Source organism: Squalius cephalus (assembly GCF_949319135.1).
Source record: "Squalius cephalus genome assembly, chromosome: 22".
In the NCBI taxonomy this organism is placed as follows: domain Eukaryota; kingdom Metazoa; phylum Chordata; class Actinopteri; order Cypriniformes; family Leuciscidae; genus Squalius; species Squalius cephalus.
The window spans coordinates 1,325,650-1,350,175 of NC_137143.1; the positions used below are offsets into that span (position 1 = coordinate 1,325,650).

Genomic DNA, 24,526 nt, shown 5'->3' on the forward strand with positions numbered 1-24,526 from the left:
TCACTCACTCACTCACTCACTCACACACACACACACACACACTCACTCACTCACTCACACACTCACACACACACTCACTCACTCACTCACTCGCACACACACGCACACACGCACACTCGCACACTCACACTCACTCACTCACTCACTCACTCACTCACTCACTCACTCACTCACTCACTCACTCACACTCTCACTCTCACACTCTCACTCTCACACTCACACTCACACTCACACTCACACTCACACTCACACACTCACACACTCACACACTCACACACTCACACACACACACACACACACACACACACACACACACACACACACACTCACTCACTCACTCACTCACACACTCACACACACACTCGCTCACTCGCTCACTCGCACACACTCGCACACTCGCACACTCGCACACTCGCACACTCGCACACTCGCACACTCGCACACTCGCACACTCGCACACTCGCACACTCGCACACTCGCACACTCGCACACTCGCACACTCGCACACTCGCACACTCGCACACTCACTCACTCACTCACTCACTCACTCACTCACTCACTCACTCACTCACTCACTCACTCACTCACTCACTCACTCACTCACTCACTCACTCACTCACTCACTCACTCCCTCCCTCACACACACGCTCTTACACACACACACACACACGCACACATGCTCTTACACACACATGCACACACACACACACACACACAGGTGTACTGAAACATGCCGTAATAAGGGCCCGTCCATTCACACACACAGACACACACACACGTATACTGAAACATGCCTTAATAAGGGCCCGTCCGTTCACACACACACACTCTCATGCTCTTACACACACACACGATAGAAAAGCAATTAAGGGCCCGTCCGTTCACACACAAACACACACACTCTTACACACACACACAAGCACACAGCTCAACTGATCAGATGGTGCGTGTCTTACATAAGGATATCACTCCCGCTCTTGTTTTAGCACCTCCGTTCTTTGCACTCGGGAAAAATAACATTTGGAGCAAATGCAGAAACTGGCAGGAAAGAGACTCTTATAACGAGCCCTTCTGAGGTGCGATCAGATCGAAACTTGACCAACACGAGTGTGTGTGATGGAGACTTCGCATCCATTTCATCAGTTTGACAGAAACTAAAGCTACAGTGACGATACAGTGACCCTTCAAACCTGATGTAGAAATGAAGGTGAAGACATTTGTGATTTATACATCATCTGAAAGCTGAATACATAATCTTTCCATTGATGTTTGGTTTGTTATGATAGGACAAAATTTGGCTGAGATACAACTATTGTAAATCTGGAATCTGAGGATGCAGAAAAATAATCGAAATATTGAGAAAATCTCCTTTAAAGTTCTACATTTCTATTGGCGATTGTCCTGCATTCACTCACACAAATAAATGTTTTATATATTTAAGGTTGGAAATTTACAAAATATCTTCATGGAACATGATCTTTACTTAATATCCTAATAATGTTTGGCATAAAAGAAAAATCTATAATTTTGACCCATACAATGTCTTGTTGGATATTGCCTCAAATATACCCGTGCGACTTAAGACTGGTGACGTGATCCAGGGTCACATTTAATCAATGAAATCAGTGAGGTAAAAACTATGTATTTCATAATATTGCCATTAGCCATTTAATCATTTAGCCACTATACAGCCATTGTGCAGGATTAGGCCACTATTAATTCATGAAAAATCATAAATTTCTATGAAAAACCACAACCACAGATTTTCCTTCTACTCTCATACTTATAGAAATCTGGTGTGACATTTATTTAATCTTGTCAATCACAGCTACAAGATCTCTATACTATTATGTATGAAATTTGTAATCCTCATTTGATGTTTTATAAAGTCCCCCTGTGGTGAAAATCAAGCTTATTAATTTACACATGCTTTGTCTTAAAGCATAAGTCGACAGCATTGCTGAGTATTTCCTCCTTAAAACTGCAGTGAACCAAAGACAGTCTCAAAAACACGCTTTGAAATCGCTGGTGTTTCTGACGTCACAAACTACCTTGTAACCAATCAGATCAACGTGTGATCGTCAACCAGTGGATCTCTGAGCTGAGTGAGTGAGTGGAGGCGGGGCTCATTTGCATATTCATAGAACCGCACAATCATCTTCATGTTTGGACTATTAGTCAACAAATTCTTGATAAACTGTTCATGTTTGCAGGAGGTGCAGCTTTAATTGAGTGGAATGCTAATTAATAAAAACAACACTGAAGTGATTTCACATTCATTTAGTTTCAGACATGATTAAAAGTGATGATGTCGGAGTTGTTTTCCAAAAGACTCAATGCAGATTTGCAGAGCAGTAACAAACATCACAGGTGGCCAATGATCAGCCAATCACAGCGCGAGGAACCACATCATCCTCTCACATGACTTTTGCTGATATCATCTGCAGCTGTTCACCATCACATACACACACTTGTTTATGCATTTACAAAATCATGTATTTTCCCATTCAGCCTATATATCACTTTAATACATTTCAAAATGCTGTCCTATGCATTGCAAAGAGGCCGTATTAGGCCCTTTTACAGTCTTTATGTTGTTTCAGGCTCTACTAGAGCAGGTTTTCCTGCTTGAATGTTGATTATTTCCTCACATTGTTGCGGCTCCTCTCTTCCCAGTCTGCAAGTAACGCTCTGTTTACTTCCTGTCTCTATGAAGCCCCTCCTTCTGAAAAGCACACTGTGCTCTGATTGGTCGGCTGGAGCAGTGTGTTGTGATTGGTCGAGCGCTTCGAGTGTGTTTGGGAAATGTCCCGCCCCTTACCATAACCACCAGTGATGCGCGGGTCAATGTATAAACAAACCGCACCCGACCGACGTTTTCAACTAACCCGCCCGCAACTCGGACCGCAAAAAAAGAAAAAGAAAATATTGTACCCGACCCACTTCCTGACCCGCATTTTTTAAAAGTAGTAAATGCTCATCGTAGCGTCATTGGGCCATAGACGTAGGAACTAGGGGTGCGGGGGGGTGTGAGCTCTGATCAGAGCTCGTGAGCGGAGAGCGCATTTCTGAATATTCCGCTCCGCTCACTCAACCCAGAATGGCCTGCTGGTTCGAAAATATGTGGAATAAGGGCTGCCTCCGACTAATTTTTTTTCTAGTCGACTAGTAGTTGTTAATTTAAGCCATTCGTGGACAAATTGCCCTTATATTAATTTATTCAGCCTATTTCTTTTGGTTTGAATATTTTCGTTTAAAAGTAGACATTTCAAGCTTTCTGTAATATATAGCCTATATTTCTCAAATCTGTGAGGCACAAGCTGAGTTTCGGCGCCCTCCAGTTCACATGCAATGCAAGTGATCGTGTCGGCGCCTTATTACATGTCTGCTATATATTTGCTTCTTATTTAATAAATACGGGCAATTGATTGATAAAACATTGATCAAAATTAAGATACAATTTATACAAAACGAAAATCTTTTAAAAAGAGTTTTCTATAAAACAAAACTTAATGAAGTCGTCAAAATCATGTTTTACCAAAAACAGCGCCGTTGCTAGGAGGGCGCCAGCGCCTCTGCCTCACGAGTGGATGATAGCCCTGAAGACGCCTAGCAATGATATACCTTTAGTGGTAGTATACCTTTAGTTAAATTATACCTTAATAGTCTTCGTAGCGCATGATGCGTATGATGCGTAATGGAGATTCCAAAGCGCTCTTCTTTGGTCAGAACCATGGAGAGCGATCGCGGAGAGGTCCACTCCGTCCTATGCACCGAAACTTTTTACAATGCAACAAAATATTTAAAGAGCATCAAGCTATTAAAATCTATATTATGTATACGCACAGATAATATAACAGTAGGCTATATTAGTCAATATTTTTTATTAGGTTAAGCAGTGATTGGATAACGTTTTTTATTTTTTTTTATTTAACGTTTTTAATTTAAGGCCCACCCACAATTGGTCTGGCCCATCCAAAACTGGAATCCTGGCGCCGTGCCTGGTTGGTCGTCCCAGTTTTGTGGCTATCAAATGTGTAAATAGCATCGCAAGAAGTACACATGACAAAGCCAGCACTTTGGTCATCATCTTTCATTATTTCGGCAAATGTCTCCCACACTTTGCTCTTTCTATTTGTGTATTTGCGGAGCTTCCACTCCCCAGTCTCCACCTTTTCTCTTGCCGCCTCCATCTCTACCTGCAGACTGAGCTCATGCGTCATTTTCGCGCCAGTTATTCAGCCAATAAAGTGTAGGCCTATGTATTTCATAGAAAATTGTGTCTAGTACTATATAAATTACAAAGGTTTAATTGGCATCTTTATTTCAAACGACCCGACCGACCGCGACCCGGATATCATTAAAAATATTTTTGGATGACTCGTAACCGCGGGTGACCGCAGGCACCCGCTCATTTTGGATCAACCTGCGCATCACTGATAACCACTAGTTTCAACACACTACTAACTAACTCAACCAGGCCCCGCCCCTTTATTCTGCGTATGCCTTTGGCGGGAATTGTAGTGATCTCAAAATCAACTAAAAATGTAATCGTCAAAATAACATATCAGGACCAAGCGTCACCTTCAGGTCTCCCTCTTGAATCTAACACTGAAGTGACTTAAACTGCAGTTCATCGACTGGCCACCGGCTCCAAAAGAGACTCAATCCCATAGACCCCCATGCTAATATGCCCAACTTTACAGCAGAAAAAATGTTTACAGCCTGGTGCTAAAAGTGGTTTTGGTCTATAAAGCTAATTTTGCCCTTCATGACGACTGTGAGGGGGTGAATTTGTTTATAACTCATCCGTTTAAATTATATTAAGCCTTAAAGTTCTGCATAATTAAGGGCGTGGCCACTTGAGTGACAGGTGGATTGCCGCTGATGTCACTACTAGCCGTTTGTCTGTTGTCTGTTAGCGTCACGTCACCTCAGCTAATCCGCCTCACTGCACATTTTCGTTTATCCGGGAGTGACGCGCGGCCAAGATGGCGACGGCCGTCTCCGCCCACTTTAGGCTACAAAAATGCTATTCAGAAACACTACGAGTGACGTCACACACACTACGAACATATTTCTTTACATTCTATGATCAGGACATGCTTTTAATTTAGTCTGGCCAACTTTCTTCTTGGTTGCGAATGGCCAAACTTGGCTTTTGGAATGAAATTAGTTGCAGCTGCCCGGAATGATGAATCATGGGAAGTGAAGCGGATGTGATAGCAGAAAGGATTCACAGGCCTTGTGGATGTAAACACCTGCCAACAGCGTTCCCACACAGAGTCATGAATATGAAGCCCGGCTAATGTCTGAGTCACATGAGTCTGATGCGACCGCTTAACATAAAACACTAGGACAACATGTACCCAAACTGATTTTGTTGCTTAGCAATGGGAACATATCTGAGAAAAAGCCTCGATAGGTATGAAGAAATGGATGAGATGGCCAGTAATTAGAGATTCGGGATGGTCAACTAGTTGACTAGTCATCCACCAATTAACTAGTAAATTATAGGGGTGGGAATTACCAGCAGTATTATTGTGATTTTAAACATTTTGTGATATGTTAAATGGGTGGTATAATGCCCCTTTCACAAGATGTAAAATAAGTCTCTGATGTCCCCAGAGTGTGTGTGTGAAGTTTTACCTCAAAATACCCCACAGATTTTGTTATATAACATGTTAAAATTGTCAATTTTTGAGGGTGAGCAAAAACACACCGTTTTGTGTCTGTTCCTTTAAATGCAAATGAGCTGCTGCTCCCGGCACAGGGGGCGGAGCTTCAAGAGCTTGTGTCCTTTTACCTCACACACACATGCACTGAAGATTTCAAAAACTTTTAGCCTTTTATGTTCAAACCGAGTCAGACAAAGATGGAGAGACTCCAGAAGAAGTGACAACATGTAGAAGCAACAGGACATTTCTGAATGGTTAGTTGGTGAATTTATTTAGCTGATGTGTAGTTATCTTCTAGTCATTGATTAGCATATTCTGTCTTGATAATCTATAAATTGCGTTCCCGGGGGCGGGGTTTATGTAAATTCTAGGGTTGGTGATGTCACTAACCCGGGAGGAATGTGGTGTAGTCTCTACCAGCCGTTTGTTGTAGTCCTTAAAAAGCGATTTCTTTAATTATAAGCAAATATCTCCCTTTGCTTTGAACTTTGAGCGTTGTAACTTTGCAGATGTAGTTTATGCTCAAACAGCAACATTACACACTAACTAAAGTCAGAAAAGTGGAATCATAATCAACCACCCCTTTAAGCATTGCAATAACATATATTGTGATTTATTACCTTTTTTAAACTGCAAACGTCCCCATATGAAAACATTGTCCACATATGTTTTTATCTAATATGATACAGTTCTCAGTCCGTCCATTTCACATTTCCCTTTCTTGTTCAATATTTTCTTCCTCGTATCGTACGATCCCTATGATTCTTTTGTACAGAATCACAGGGATTTCAAAAAAGTTTTCGAACCAAGCCAATCAGCTGCAAGGTCATAACATTTGATTTAAAGCAAAAAAAAAATTTTTTTTTTTTAAAAATCGGACAAAAACACAAAGGAACAAGAACTACAATCCCATGAAGCATTGTGAACAAGAAATATACAACTACTCATTTAAAAATGTTGATCATGTATAAAAACATGTTTTAAGTTAATTGTAAAATATGCATATATTTACACATATTTAAGTATTTTGAGAGTGTAGAGAGACCAACTCGATTGCGTCATTCGCAGGGAGTGGGCGGAGCTAAAGAGATCTTTTGCCGCGTTTTGCATGTTTCGACTCTGATTGGTGGAATTTTTGTACAGAATCATGGGTAATGTAATTTTTCACCACAAATTCCACTGTTAAACACGATAAAGTTGAAATAATGCAGGCTGACGGCTTCAACAGAAGCAAATACCATCGATTAACAACCTCGTAGCTCAAAGTATGCCTGACTTTAAGCGTTTGTAAGGTATCGTTAAAAATCTATTTCCCTATGGAGAAAATGAAACCGACTGTTGTTCTCTATTCCGGTTGTCAATAAGAGTCGGTCCTCATCGTCTGATTGTCAGGTTTATGTTCTGCTTTGGTTTAGTTTCATGTGTTCAGTTCCTGTTTGCCTTGATTGATCTAGTGGGTTCTCATCTGTTACCATAGCAACCTATTGTGTCCACCTGTCCCTCGTTAACTCACTAATTTGGTCCTGTGTGTATATGCTGTGTTCACGCCATATGGTAATTACCGTAATTTTGTGATGACAGCATGTGATGTTCTACACAGAGCTGTTCACGTCCTCAGACTGGGAATTATGTGTTTCAATGGCAAGTAGGAGGTCTCGGAAAATTCCCATGTTTACAAGTTGTAATTATGAGCTCTATGAGGACATGATGTTTACAAGATGAAAATGAAACATTTACAAATGTACGTGTGGTTTGCGATCTTCTGCATTTCTACAGATTATTCTCAAGCGATTTCCAGTAAGTTTTGTTTATTTAAATAAAGCATATTTCTGTTTGATATTCCTCCTTTGTGTGTGTTGCGTCCACACCTGACACTGATGTGCTCAGTGATGCATGAGAAGATCATTGAGCAGATAAATAGAGGCCATGTTTCATATGAGCATGGGTTATATTGAACACCGTGCGATTAAATGCTACGAGACGCCTCAAATATAATAAACATTTCAGTCATTTGTCATCAGTCATTTGTACTGGTCAAATACATTGTTTGGCTTTTCATTTCATTAATCTGCAGACCAGCAAAACACAGTTCACCAATATTAAAATGCATAATTCAGTGTTCATTACTCTGGATAATTGCATGTTGAAATTGAGTCCCTCCCGATTAATCCGGGGTCTCAAACTAATGACCCGCAGCATAGGTTCATTCAGCCTGACAGGTGTGAATAGTTTATTCAGGCCTCATTAGTCCAATAAAAACACAGAGGGAATGATGGGACACTTACCTGAGCCAATAACTGTGCATTGTTTAAATTGATGATTGTATAACATTTGTATTTGTGACTGTTCAATGGTTCAGGTTTCATGTTCAAACTGTTCAGGTATTTTTGCGGGGTTAAACAAAAAAAATTCTCCCACAATTCTGATTTGACAAATAGACAAAATAACGTAATTTACTAGAGGTTCGGACAATTAATTACTGCAGTCTATTTTAAAAATATTTTTTAAAAAAATGTAATCTGTGTGAATGAATGATTCAATGACTCACTCATAAAGACTTTACTTGTTTAATTACTGGATGAATCAGCGTTTTTGAACAAATCTCTTGAATGAATGATTCAATGACAAATACATTTTTAACAGTCACTTGTCGCCACCTACTGGTGTAACGATGTAATCGATACAATCATTACTTGAAGTGCCAATTTACTTTCAAAAGGTGATTTACTCTATTTTGATCTCTACCGTAGACATCAGTGTTTATATCTATAAACTTGTCTCTCAGTACTTCTGTGATAATCTGAATGATTGTAAGACAGAATTAATGATACTGTGTGTTAAAGACTGTTTGTGAAGCGGTTTCACATCTTTACATGACAACGGCTCTCTCTGGATCAGAACTCAGATCTGCATGTTCACTGTGATCCGACTTATCAAAGCTTTAATAGGCAAATCAATGTCATTTAGGAATGAGATTGTGTGGATGTTTGAATCAAGATTGCAATTTTTTAATGATTAATCATGCAGCTCTAATCTCAATGCTTCTCAGGTATTTGAGTTTGAGACCCCTGTGTCTAATATGCAGTGGAAAAAAATGACAAATATGCAACTGCAGACCTAGACTTTACATTTTCCACTCTCTTTCTCTAATTTAAATATTGTTGAAAGATTTCCTCACCACACCAGGAAAGATCTTCTGTAGTCTGTCCACTGCGGCGAGAGCTTTCGCCTTCCCTCCACTCAGACAGTCTTCAAACTCATACAGCGGCTGTCGCACCGGGTTCGAGTAGGAGATCTTTGCGTTGTCCACAAAAGTGATGTGCCTCACACCCCAGCCCTCAAAACAAACACAGCAGAAAATATTTAGCCAGAACTAAACACTAAACATTTGTGCCGTTTGCAGTATTTCAGCACAAAAAAACTGCATTTTTTTCACTAAGCACCTGTAATCCAGTGGAAGCAGATGCTACCGCTCCTGCTGTAGTCATGTTCCATTACTGGATGAATCAGCGTTTTTGAACAAATCTCCTGAGTGAATGATTCAATGACTCACTCATAAAGACTTCACTTGTTTCATCACTGGATGAATCCGCATTTTTGAACAAAACTCTTGAATGAATGATTCAATGACTCACTCATAAAGACTTCACTTGTTCCATTACTGGATGAATCAGCGTTTTTGAACAAATCTCCTGAGTGAATGATTCAATGACTCACTCATAAAGACTTCACTTGTTTCATCACTGGATGAATCAGCGTTTTTGAACAAATCTCCTGAGTGAATGATTCAATGACTCACTCATAAAGACTTCACTTGTTTCATCACTGGATGAATCAGCGTTTTTGAACAAATCTCCTGAGTGAATGATTCAATGACTCACTCATAAAGACTTCACTTGTTCCATTACTGGATGAATCAGCGTTTTTGAACAAATCTCCTGAGTGAATGATTCAATGACTCACTCATAAAGACTTCACTTGTTTCATCACTGGATGAATCCGCATTTTTGAACAAAACTCTTGAATGAATGATTCAATGACTCACTCATAAAGACTTCACTTGTTCCATTACTGGATGAATCAGCGTTTTTGAACAAATCTCCTGAGTGAATGATTCAATGACTCACTCATAAAGACTTCACTTGTTTCATCACTGGATGAATCCGCATTTTTGAACAAAACTCTTGAATGAATGATTCAATGACTCACTCATAAAGACTTCACTTGTTTCATTCCTGGATGAATCAGCATTTTTGAACAAATCTCCTGAGTGAATGATTCAATGACTCACTCATAAAGACTTCACTTGTTTCATTACTGGATGAATCAGCATTTTTTGACAAATCTTTTGAATGAATGATTCAATAACTCACTCATAAAGACTTCACTTGTTTCATTCCTGGGTGAATCAGCGTTTTTGAACAAATCTCTTGAATGAATGATTCAATGACTCAGTCATAAAGACGTCACTTGTTTCATTACTGGATGAATCAGCGTTTTTGAACAAATCTCTTGAATGAATGATTCAATGACTCAGTCATAAAGACTTCACTTGTTTCATTACTGGATGAATCAGCGTTTTTGAACAAATCTCCTGAGTGAATGATTCAATGACTCACTCATAAAGACTTCACTCGTTTCATTACTGGATGAATCAGCGTTTTTGAACAAATCTCTTGAATGAATGATTCAATGACTCAGTCATAAAGACTTCACTTGTTCCATTACTGGATGAATCAGCATTTTTGAACAAATCTCTTGAATGAATGATTCAATGACTCACTCATAAAGACTTCACTTGTTCCATTACTGGATGAATCAGCGTTTTTGAACAAATCTCTTGAATGAATGATTCAATGATTCACTCATAAAGACTTTACTTGTTTCATTACTGGATGAATCAGCATTTTTGAACAAATCTCTTGAATGAATGATTCAATGACTCACTCAAAGACTTCGCCATTAGCGCTGGACATTGACACAAATTTCACAATATGATTAAATTACGATTCACAAGCTTGTGATTCAATTGAATTCCGATCTTGATTCGATATCGATTCATTTAGATATATAACAGGTACAGTATGTCAACTTTTCTCTCTCTCAACTAAACTATACAGGGAACCCTGTCAGTCGCTACACTGCTATAATATTACAGGTTAAATGTTACAACCGACTTGTCGACATTTAAATTGCACATTTCTATTATTATATTATACTTTTTAATGACATAATTAAGTTTCTAGTGCAATTAATTTTTAAAAATATAATCATTTAAATAGTGGCTAGTTCATTTAAACACTTGTTTTAATTACAGGTTTAAACAATTAAATATTAAAGAACATGTTAGAGTTATTTTTCTGGTCACTGAATGGCTTTTGTGAGGTGAATGTGACTTTACGTGACATTATTGCTTTTTATTTTTAGGTCTTTCCGTAGTTGAAACACTGATTGATGGATTACATGAGACAGGATTGATTTCAGTAAGTTGTTCTGTATCTTTCAGAATGTTCGTTAATGATTAATTGGTGCTGTAACTAGCAGTAAAGAGAAATAGATGATCAGCCAACTGTCAGTGCACATTAAAGTCCCACAAAAAACACATTCATTGCCTGAATTTCATGATAAAATAATGTTTAGTGAAGTTTTGTTCACAGCACAGGTGGGATTTAAGAATCATTCATTCATCAAAATGAGAACTAATTAAAATCGATAAACTGATATTTGCATAGCATAAATATTCTTTTCAGCACAAACACACCACCTTTCTCTGTAAATTAGGCTTCTTATAGACTAAATGTATTGCTTTGCATTCACAAGGCACACTACAAGTGAACCACTATAAAAAGGGTCCGGGTCCATTATAAGACAACATTATTGAGAACCGCTCTTGGAACTAAGTGCGAGAACTCTCTTAATGCTGCAATCATTTTCATTTTCACACTGCCAACATGTTTATCTCAGCCATCGAGTGACACCACCATTATTTTGAAATGGCAGCATCTGTCTCAATTTTTCTATAATTACAGTCCTAAGCTTACAACAGTTTCAAAAACCATTAAGAAGCAATTATGGTGAAAGCAAGTAAGTACTTAAATGACATAAAGCAAGCCAAGGAATCCATACTTAAGGCAAAGAAAGCGTTTCCGTCACCTGTCAGATGAGACAGTCAAACCAACATGTATTCAGACACCTTTAACATTTCTCACATTATCACAGTTTATTCGCTAGAAAATGGGAATAAAATATGAGCAGAACTCAGTTGATATTTGACTGGTTTTGTCCGTCCCTCTGTTAGACTGTCTCACACATGAATTATGTTGAATATCTGTCAGCTGTTAAATTTAACTACACAATTAGATAATACCAGTTTAGCTCAACCAATCACCAAGCAATGCTTCATTGTGTTCAGTCTGTGTGTAAAAAGAGCATTAAAGAAAACACACTTCAGCAACACATGATCAGCTCAAAGTGTCTGAATCTTTATTGGTCCCAAAGTTTTACTGGTAGTCTCTGTATGAAGAATATTTTGGGTATAATATGTCAGTTTACTTTATTTTGCTCTCCTCTCTTACATAAATGAACTATAGTGTCCTGATCACACTAGTAAAGAAATATCAAAAATTATATCTGGTGTCTGAATCATTTTTGGTTCGACTGTAAATTGCTGATTGCTCTCAAGTAAACGTCTCTCACCATCAGTGTTCGAGCCACATTGCATCCCAGCGTTCCAGCTCCCAGTAACAGACACTTGGTGGACACGACTTTATCCAGATCCAGAGACGGGACGAGCCTCCAGCGCATCAGCTTCAGGTTCAGATCCACAGAAGACTCGGCCAGCCTGGGAGAAATCATCAAATGTGTGACATACCGCTGAGAAAAACATTTCATAAACGTCCACGCCGTGTTCAGTACCTTTTAGGGTCCATGCATTCGCTGAGATTGACACTTCTGGGTCCCATCGCTCCTTTAGGGTTCTTCTCCCAACCCACGCTCTTCGGACACACTGCAGAAACAAGCTATTAAACTTACATATAATGCAAAAAAAAGAGATTTATTTATTAACCTTTTAACACAATTCTGTCATAAAATCTAGGAAAATAAGGTCAAATGAGAATTAAATATTGGTAACACTTTACATTATGTTAACACTGGCTTACGCATTAAATAACAATAGCTATTTTTCCATTGAATTGAACTGGTGTCTCTTCTTCTCTCTTACTATCTCTTCTTATCGGATAAAAATATATCCGCCTCAATTGAACGCATACTTTTTTTTATGCATATTTTTTAATCCAGCGTTTTTTAAGCGATATCCCAAAATGCGCATAAAAATAGGTGGATAAAAACACAGCTATAGATAAATACATTTGTTACACTGTTTATTAACATTAGTTAATAAAAACACAGCTATTCATTGTTAGCTCATGTTAGCTCAGGTCCCATATATATACAGTGCTATGCATAAGTTAATACACCCATACTAAAGTTGACTAAAAAGAGGAATAAAAAATCATCTTTTGGAAACTGAACTTAATGCCTTAATTTAAAAAATTAGGAAAAATCCAACCTTTAAGGACACCAATTTTCTTTGTGAATGAATAATGTATCGTAAATAATTAAATATTCTTCCTTAAAATACAGGGTGCATAAGTCTGGACACCCCTTTGTTAAATTCCCATAGAGGCAAACAGATTTTTATTTTTAAAGGCCAGTTACTTCATGGATCCAGGATACTATGCATCCTGATAAAGTTCCCTTGGCCTTTGGAATTAAAATAGCCCCACATCATCACATAGCCTTCACCATACCTGGAGATTGGCATAGTTTTATTTCAGTTAGCCTAATAGCTAGTTTGATTTGCATTGAGAGATGATCTTATGGAAAGTACCCCATGCCAATCTCTAGGTATGGTGAAGGCTATGTGATTATGAACTTTATCAGGATGCATAGTATCCTGGATCCATGAAGTAACTGGCCTTTAAAAATAAAAATCTGCCTGCCTCTATGGGAATTTAACATAGGGGTGTCCAAACTTATGCACCCTGTATTTTAAGGAAGAACATTTATTTATTTACGATACATTATTCATTCACAAAGAAAATTGGTGTCCTTAAAGGTTGGATTTTTCCTAATTTTTTTAATTAAGGCATTAAGTTCAATTTCCAAAAGATGATTTTTTTATTCCTCTTTTTAGTCAACTTTAGCATGGGTGTCTAAACTTATGCATAGCACTGTAATACGCACAGATACAGTTTTTTGATTTTAATATTGCATTAGAAAATGTTGAAATGATCAAAATGAGATAAAAAAATCTAATTTTTTTGCTTTTGAAAAGATTGCTTTTGAACAGTATTATTCATTTGTTAGTTCATGTTACCTAATATAGCTAACCAATGCAAACAAATGGAACCGTATTGTAAAGCGTTATTGAAACATTTGATGCAAGGTGATGTTTTATTGCTTCAGACACACAGTATATATCTTTAGCCACTGTTATGATGTTTTACTTGTTTTACACATCTCAGGACATTAGGAAATAATAAAAAAAACAGTTCAACAACAACAGGTCTAAAACCCTGCGCATGAAACATCATTTCCTTTTTGCGCTCTGTCTAGTAGGAGTTGTACTGACTAAGTCAATTGCTCACTGTATGAGCTAGTCGGCGATCACATGACTTCAGCTGTGCTTATTCGGTATGACGACAGCAGACCATTGGTGCATTTCATTTACATAAAGCAATGACTTGGCAAATAGTTGAGCAGCTTTTTGGACAACTAGTAAAAATAATTAGTTGACCAAAACGAATAGCTTTTTTTTAAACGCATGAACGCCCCGAGATTAGGGATGCATCGATATGAACATTTAGGCCGATACCGATAAATGATAAATCTTTATATTGAAAGCCGATAACCGATATATTGGCTGATAAATCTAAATTCAAATTTGTATATTTTTGAGAGCTTGATTACAAAAACAAAAGTCTCACCATTAAAATCCACGACCCAAACACACAATTATGATGTTCTCATTATAAGATTATGTAGCCGATATGACAGTCTTGTGCTGCACTTTACTGTATTTTCCTTTTCAAAGTGATTCCAATCATATTTCAAGCAGTTCATAATCATCATGTTGAACAGTGCGCATCTGAAGGAAATAATATATTATTTATCAGCTTTAATATATCGGCCTCTCATATAAATTCTCATTGGGCCGATAATGATACCATTAAAAATTAAAATATATCAGCCGATACCGATTTGGTAGCCGATATATCATGCATCCCTTTATCTCTCATATATATATGTATATGTTGGTCATATATATGCCTATGTAGTTTGTGAAATAATGGTGGATTACCCAGAATTCAATCACAGGACTTTTCAGTGCAAGTGAATGTCGCAGTTCAGAAAGTCAAACCTCACTGAAGTGTGAAGACATCCATGCATGTGTGTGAGAAGCACCACGCGATCAGGGACAGAGGAGTGTTTAAGAAAGAGGCCATCCATGTGAAAGTAGAATAACCGTACAGTATTTCCATCAGCAAGATCTTTCAATGCCCTTATCAGGTCTATATACCGCCGTCCTTCCATAGCTGACCGCTTCACCCCAATCACACCATCAGCGCTGAGACTCCCACGGGAACTCACACGTCTGATGTGTGATGAGGCTGAATGTCAGGGATTCTCCCGCATCGGTTCACCAGCGATGAAGACACTCGGATGAAGGACCGAGGCTTCGAGCAGACAAGCATAATGCAAAACTGAAAACCCTTCCACACTGAACATGCAGAGAGAATGAGGAGATGCTCACCCTGATCTACACTGTGCACTATTTTCACTCAGAAAATACGGTTACACTTTATTTTAAGGTGTCATTGTTACAGTGTAATTATATATTTAAGTGCTGAGTAATATTAAGTGCTTACTATAGGGTTAGGGTAGGGTTAAGATTGAGTTGCAAGTAATTATGCATAATTTACTGTTATTACTGTAAGTACATGTAACATATGTAACAAGGACAATGCAAAATAAATTGGGTAACACTTTATTTTACAGTATCCTTGTTACATATGTTACATGTACTTACAGTAATAACAGTAAATTATGCATAATTACATGCAACTAACCTTCAGCCAAACCCTAACCCTACCCTAACCCTATAGTAAGTACATGCACTTAATTAATATTACTCAGTACTTAAATATATAATTACATTGTAACAATGACACCTTAAAATAAAGTGTAACCATAAAGTGTTACCGAAAATGCTAGTAAATTTCATAAATAATTACAAACTAACACACTGAATTAAACGTGAAAGTTTGAAAGGACTTAAATAGCACTTTTTTGTAAAACGTACTTAAATAATCTTTGTTTTATTTATTTAGAATTAGACAAATCTTTTTTTTTTTACATTAGCAGCAATAGGTAAATAAGAATAATAAAGTGCTGTAAACTGTACAAACATTTACATTTATGATTACAATAATATGAAAACAAATATCAATCAGCATAACGAGCTGCTTTTGTACAGCTGAAATATATTAAAATGACTGACACCGAGAGCCAGACACATTCAGGTTACAAATAGCTGCACACGATCCCACATTATAATTACAATAAGGTGGATAGCATGAAATAACAAATAATATTGTGAATACAGTGCAGTCCGTAAGTGGCATAATTTACATAGATATGAGGCATGCCTGCACAGAAATGAGTCTTCCTGCTTTAACTAATTTACAGATGAACCCCTGTTTAGTGAATTTAATCTCGCTTTTTGAATCTTCCACCCAACCAGAAACCATGTAAATTAGAGAGTTAATTAACCAGCCATGGCTGTGTAAAGCAACAGGACATGTTGGTTGCTTAGTTACTAGTTCTGTTGTTTCTTCCGAAGAAAGAAAGTGGAATGGGTTTGGAATGAGTCAATGATGACAGAATTACATTTATGGGAGAATTATCCCTTTAAAATGCATTTATACTAGTGCTGTCTACAGATTCATTTTTTAAAACTAATTAATCACATTTTTCTATGATTAATCGCACCTAAAATTAAAGTTTTTTTTATATATTTTTATATTGTAATAATTTCACATTTAATCTCAATGTAGAAACAACAAAGACAGTAGTCTATATTTTAATTATTTGTTTAAAGGGATCTTTATATGAATGAAGGGAAATATAACCGATAACAATAATGCTACTGATGAGTCTATCAAATAGATGTTTTCTCAATTTTAGCCATTAATTATAATGGAATGTCAGTTTCGGGTTCGGGTTAGTAAAACAAGTTGATGTAGTCGTAAAGTTACTTACAGTCTGGTTGGAGCATCAGCATAAAGTGCTAGCAGATATTAAGCAGACTATAATAACTGCTAGTTGACATGCACTTGCAAAGTTACTTATAGTTAGTAGAATGTCTAAAGTGTAGGGATGTGCGATTTATCAGCCACCATATCGGTATCGGCAGATATATGTTCATTTTTAATGTTATCGGCAAAATAAAAAAAAATTGTCCGATATATTAAAGCTGATAAATAATGTATTATCTCCTCCAGCTGAGACGCTTCAGATGCGCACTGTTCAACATGATGATTATGAACTGCTTGAAATATGATTGGAATCACTTCAAACAAGGAAAATACAGTAAAGTGCAGCACAAGACTGTCATATCGGCTACATAATATTATATTGAGAACATCATAATTGTGTGTTTGGGTCGTGGATTTTAATGGTGAGACTTTTGTTTTTGTAATCAGGCTCTAAAAAATTATATAAAAATTTGGATTTAGATTTATCAGCCAATATATCAGTTATCGGCTTTCAGATATAAAGAATTATCGGTATCGGACAAAAAATGTCATATCGGCGCATCCCTACTAAAGTGGACTATCAAAATAAAGAGTTAAAACCATATTTACATAGAGTGAATGATAATATAAAAAAAATTATAAAGATAATTAGCCAAGTCAAGTCAAGTCATCTTCATTTATATAGCGCTTTTAACACTGTACAGGGTGGGCCATTTATATGGATACACCGTAATAACATGGGAATGGTTGGTGATATTAAAGTCCTGTTTGTGGCACATTAGTATATGTGAGGGGGCAAACTCCTCAAGATGGGTGGTGACCATGGTGGCCATTTAGAAGTCCACAAACAGGACTTTAATATCACCAACCATTCCCATGTTATTACGGTGTATCCATATAAATGGCCCACCCTGTAGACTGTTTCAAAGCAGCTTTACAGAGATAAACGTATAATTTAAGGTAACAGAGATTGTTTTAAATTAGCATTTTCCTAAAGCTGGAAGGAAGAAACAGAGTGAAAAGTCCCTCACGGTTCATATCACCCAAAAACCGGCTTTAATGTTTAACCTTTGGCTGACAGACTGAGGCCTGAAGCCTTTGTGCTGCTGTTCGGCAGAAGATGATAAATCACCTGCAGAAGCCGAGAGGTCCGGGAGCTTGACCCGAAAGATGATGCTGTGCCGAACGGAGCGGGTCCCTTGTAGAGTTCGGTCTCTGAAGCACAAAACCTCCAGAACATCCAGCTGCGAACCCCTGGCAAACACACACACAGCACTGTGAACACACACCGTCTTTGAGTGACCTTAAACTCACCATTACAAAGAGACGCCGGCTGGAAGAGTCAGACGGTCAGATGTGACATTTCAACACTGGAAAGCTGAGAAATGCAGACATATTTCCAAAATCTTCCACCTGCTCTACACTTCATAAAACCTGGATAGTTGCCTGGAAACATACAGCGACTATCCACAGATAGGGTTGAGAGGGGGTTTAAATTTGAGACAACATAGGACTCGGACAAAGCTCAAAAGTATGTGTATTTCTATTTGTGGGGTGCTTTTGTGGAATGGTCTGAGCAATTCGATCATGTTGCAATTTAAAAAAAAGGTACAAAAGTTTTATTTTTGATAAGTACAGAAGTGGTGAGGGTGAATGATAACTCTTAACTTGTAAAGCATGCTTGATAATGTTTTTTGTTTATGCTTCTTTATCTTAATATTAAGATAAAGCATTATTTATCTTAAACGTTATGTTGGATTATCTTGTTCGATTGTGATTTGGTTTGGGTAGGTCCTGATAAGCCTAGGGCTTCTACCTATCCCTGTTCGAACAGGTTGATTATTATGCTAAACATTTTTATTTTTTTTTTCTTGTTTTTGTTTTATATTATTGATGGATATTTCATGTGTTGCTGTCTTTTGTTTAATTTATTTTTTAATTGTTCGAAATAAAGATTTCATTCATTCATTTAAACATGCATCACATCCTCACTGTGTGCATCTTCTATATATGATTATTGACCTCAGCTTGTGGAAAAGCTGCTTGTGATGAACTTAACTATGTGGATTTGTCTTTACCACCTGTGTTTTTTAGTTGGCTGTCAATAAAATCTAAAGGTAAAAAACTGATTTTAATAACTTGGTATATTTAAGTCCCCCTGTGGTGAAAATGCAGCCTTTAATGTTGATTATATGTCTATGTAGTGTTTTTAATCTGCTTTAAGACAAACCATGTGTAAGTTCATAAGTCGACAGCATTGCTGAGTATTTCCTCCTTAAAACTGCAGTGAACCAAAGACAGTCTCAAAAACACGCTTTGAAATCGCTGGTGTTTCTGACGTCACAAACTACCTTGTAACCAATCAGATCAACGTGTGATCGTCAACCAGTGGATCTCTGAGCTGAGGGAGTGAGTGGAGGCGGGGCTCATTTGCATATTCATAGAACCGCGTATACTAAATGAGGCAAGGGTGTCGAGTTACATTCAAGATATTTTAAGGCATGAAGACATTTTTTTTTCATGGAATTTTGGTGATGTTTTTGACTACAGGGGAGCTTTAAAACTATTTCAACTAATGACATACAGTATATGTTTTTTTAACTGTAAATTTAAGTTCAACCAGTTAAATTTAAAATGTTGCTACCATACATTTAGAGCAAAGTTCTAGCAAACCCAGTTGCCGTTTGTTATCGTAAATTTTATATGTAAATATCGCCTGAATTAAGCTGTCAATTTTCCTTCATGATTTATTTTCAGACATCCTGAGAATAACGTTATACTTATTATATTTATTTTAACGTGACATGTTATAACAAGAATATCTATGGCAAGAGCTCTTTTCAGTCGCTGCTTTCTTTTCCTCGTGATTATTTTCTTGTTTCCCTTTGCAATCTGCTGTAAAAGTATGAAAAAGGACAACATATACTGCACATCTGTGGTCTGTTCTGCCAAATTTAATTTACGAAATATATTCCATTAATAATTCACTGGAATGCACAAATAATCTCCCGTTATTCTCCTCAAATGCTCACGTCTGTTTCCAGGTTTGTTTTCACAGGTAAATGCAATTTATAATCTGGCAAAATGACGGAAATCACTTTGAAATAGTATCACGCAATGCTGAAGTTAATGAACATTTTTGATTAAGGCAACATAAGTTACATAATACAGATATTTTACTACAGTGATATTTAACTTGTCCGTTATTGCTGTGGAAAGACAGACTCACACTTTTGAGGTTATTTGGTGTGTTGAAATACCTTATTGATGCTTTTACACTTTTAAATTTCCTTTTAATGTTCGATGGTTGAAGGGTGAGTAGAATAGTCATCTCATTGTGACACTTTTTTAACGTATTGCGTTCATAGAGCGAGCCTTTTCACTGATTGTTTACAGCTTAATGGAAGTTACACCCATAATTCACACAAAGCGTCATGTGGCGTAGGAATAAGGTGGATATGACTAACAAATAAAGTACTGTACATAATCCGAGTATACACATATTAAACTTCAGACAAAAAGTCAATGGATCAACACTCCAACACACTCTTACAAACCCACAACATTAGCAGATGGTTGGAAATCACATTTTCTCACATTCTCTCAGTTGCAGAACAAACGTGTTTGAGATTGAAAGTAACGTCAGGAGGAAGTGAGTGGAACTGTGGAAACAGGGCTATGATTTAACACCAGTGGGAAGCGCGTTGGAGAAGCTCACTATTAGAGACGTACCATGTTTTAGCGATGAGGATGAGGAGGTTTCTGAGAGGCCAGCCCGGATGTTGAGGCAGTGTACATGGATCATACACACCCACAGTAATCTAGAAAACAAACCAGGACAAGACCCATATCATACTGACAAACTGAGAAGAGTCGCATGCCAATCTAATTATTAGAGCTGGGCAACAAAAAAATATTTTTTCCCGATTAATCGATTCAAAATCACCACAAAAAGGCCACAAATCGATTTTTCCCATATTTATTTCTCTATCAGCCAAAAGCCAGTATTAGTTTTCCTCCACTGTTCAAAGGCTTGCGTGTTACACTAATGCTGTGAGATTATGTGTGTTTGATCTTAAATATAAAATAACCAGATCCTGTTTGATCGAGGCGTGCGACTGTTCCGACTCGTCCAATTCTCAGCATCAATTTCTCATCTTTCCATCAAAATCCTGTCTATTCATTGTATGCATTTGAAATATAGAGTTGGGTTCTGTTTTAATGGACCCAAGTGTACCTAAAATTAAAAGAGTTCATGAGTTATAAATAAACCACTTGTAAATTTATGTTCACTGTTCTTTTTTATAAATACAGGATTTGTATTAACTCTATCATCGAGTCGAATCGAGAATCGAAAACAAAACCGAATTTAGAATTGAAATCGTGAATTGAAATCGAATCGAATTGAGAGCTTGCGAATCGAACTGGAACATCTGAATCGAGACCCAGCCCTAGTAATTATTGTGAGGAATATTCTGGTTCAAATACTTACTATTCAGACTCGTTTCATAGATAGTCCAATTATTAAATATGGTAATCCATAATGCCATATGCGCCATAAATGTTTTAGACAGAAATTTTGTTAACCAAGAATATTCCATTAATAATGATTAAACTTTATACCAGGGTTGTTAGTAACTAAAACTAACAAACTATTCATAAACATTTCTGTTAATTAAAAATCTAAAATAAAATAAAGCATAAATTTTAGTTGAAAAACTTAAACGAAACGAAAAATTAGAAATGTTGCCTTGGCAATCAACTGAAATAAGTTTAATTTGAAGCTATAAAATTATTAACTGAAAATAAATTAAAACTAAAATAAAAACAAATTAAACGTGAACAGCAAAAAAAACTAAATGACAAATGCACATAATGAATTTACAAAAAAATGAAATTTAAAAAATATAAAAATAAAAGATCATTCAAAACATAAGTAAAACTATAATAAAACTAAAATACCACTGCTTTACACTAGAGCTGCACACTTCTGGATAAATTGAACATCGCTATTTTTTGTTGTTGTTGTTTCTAATAGAGATCAAGATTATCCCACGATTTTGAACAGACAACTAAATAAAATAACATGTACATTACTTTTTACATAGGTTTTGACAAAATATGAATTGCTGCAGTCCATTTAATTTAATTTAATGTCTAATTAATTAGAATGAATATTAAAGAAAATTGATTTGAGTGAATGATTCAATGACTCACTCAAAGTCTTCACTTGTTTCATTACTGGATGAATCAGCGTTTTTGAACAAATCTCTTGAATAAGTGATGATTCAAGGACAATGAAAATGTTATCAGTCACTTGTCGCCACCTACTGGTGTAACGATGTAATTGTTATTTACTCTATTTTGATCTCTACCGTAGACATCAGTGTTTATATCTGAACTATAAACTTGTCTCTCAGTACTTCTGTGATAATCTGAATGATTGTAAGACAGAATTAATGATACTGTGTGTTAAAGACTGTTTGTGAAGCGGTTTCACATCTTTACATGACAACGGCTCTCTCTGGATCAGAACTCAGATCTGAATGTTCACTGTGATCCGACTTATCAAAGCTTTAATAGGCAGAGCCGAATCATTTAAGAATAAGATCGTGTGGGTGATTGAATCCAGATCGCGATCCTTGAACGATTAATCGTGCAGCTCTACTTTATACTGGATATTACCTTCTTTAGGTCTGGGAAGAAGGAGTTGAGGTCTTTCAGAGGAGCGACTTCAACACTTTCATCGTTGTACTTCAGCAGAAAATGCGGGACAGCCGTCGTGCCGCTTGAGGAGCAAAGACTGTCATACGCCGCTGTCAAACTCAATATCTGTGAAACAGATCAAGCCAAAACAATCAGTCCACCTCAGAAGCTCATGATGCACAATATATATCTATAAATTACAGGAACGTCTTTCTGTCTCTGTGTGTGTGTCTGTTATTCGCATTTCTCTCAAACCGTTAGTCCGATGGATTTCAAAGTCGACAGGTGTCTTGCTACGGGCACGAGTAAGTGCAGTGCCAAGTTTGACGTTGTTTGGATTAGAAATGCAAAAGATATCGTTAAATATATATCAGTAAAAGAAGCACACATTGGCTTTTGCCGCTCTAGCACTCCCCCTCCACTCCCCCTCTCACACACACACTGAGGCCACTCCCCCTCTCACACACACACTGAGGCCACTCCCCCTGTCACACACACACTGAGGCCACTCCCCCTGTCACACTGCACTGAGGCCACTCCCCCTCTCACACACTGAGGCCACTCCCCCTCTCACACACACACTGAGGCCACTCCCCCTCTCACACACACACTGAGGCCACTCCCCCTGTCACACTGCACTGAGGCCACTCCCCCTCTCACACACTGAGGCCACTCCCCCTCTCACACACACACACTGAGGCCACTCCCCCTGTCACACTGCACTGAGGCCACTCCCCCTCTCACACACTGAGGCCACTCCCCCTCTCACACACACACTAAGGCCACTCCCCCTGTCACACTGCACTGAGGCCACTCCCCCTCTCACACACTGAGGCCACTCCCCCTGTCACACACACACACACTGAGGCCACTCCCCCTGTCACACTGCACTGAGGCCACTCCCCCTCTCACACACTGAGGCCACTCCCCCTGTCACACACACACACACTGAGGTCACTCCCCGTCACACTGCACTGAGGCCACTCCCCCTCTCACACACACACACTGAGGCCACTCCCCGTCACACACACACACACACACTGAGGCCACTCCCCCTCACACACACACACTGAGGCCACTCCCCCTGTCACACACACACACACTGAGGCCACTCCCCATGTCACACAGCACTGAGGCCACTCCCCCTCTCACACACTGAGGCCACTCCCCCTCTCACACACACACACACACTGAGGCCACTCCCCCTGTCATACACACACACACACACTGAGGCCACTCCCCCTGTCACACTGCACTGAGGCCACTCCCCCTGTCACACACACACACACACTGAGGCCACTCCCCCTCTCACACACTGAGGCCACTCCCCCGTCACACACACACACACTGAGGCCACTCCCCCTGTCACACTGCACTGAGGCCACTCCCCCTGTCACACACACACACACACTGAGGCCACTCCCCCTCTCACACACTGAGGCCACTCCCCCGTCACACACACACACACTGAGGCCACTCCCCCCGTCACACTGCACTGAGGCCACTCCCCCTCTCACACACACACACACTGAGGCCACTCCCCCTCTCACACACACACTGCATTGACCAGAGACAGAGAGGGTGTGGCGTAATTTCCTATGGGGACAGGGCGGACAGGGGGGACAGGGGGGACTGTTTGATAACCTTATTCAATTTCTGTATATTTCATACCTGTTAGACAGGATTATTATGATATTTATCATGGGTTTATGTGAGGTTTGTTTTAAGTTCACTTCAATTAAAAGTTGTTATATTTTTTGAAGCCTAATAAATGTTTAAAATTTTGGGGAAAAACAATTTTCATCAAGATATCAGTAGCTA

General features: G+C 38.2%; 1 protein-coding gene across 1 annotated transcript in view; it reads right to left on the bottom strand.

The window, feature by feature from the left end:
• atg7 (ATG7 autophagy related 7 homolog) overlaps positions 1-24,526 on the bottom strand; it is a 102,754-nt gene that overhangs the window by 68,287 nt on the left and 9,941 nt on the right. The window contains exons 7-12 of the mRNA XM_079857230.1: positions 22,685-22,831; positions 20,732-20,820; positions 18,132-18,253; positions 12,594-12,684; positions 12,375-12,519; positions 8,857-9,015 (exon numbers count right to left, since the gene is read on the bottom strand). Of these exons, the coding sequence (XP_079713356.1) occupies positions 8,857-9,015; positions 12,375-12,519; positions 12,594-12,684; positions 18,132-18,253; positions 20,732-20,820; positions 22,685-22,831 (753 nt within the window). The remainder of the gene's footprint in view (positions 1-8,856; positions 9,016-12,374; positions 12,520-12,593; positions 12,685-18,131; positions 18,254-20,731; positions 20,821-22,684; positions 22,832-24,526) is intronic.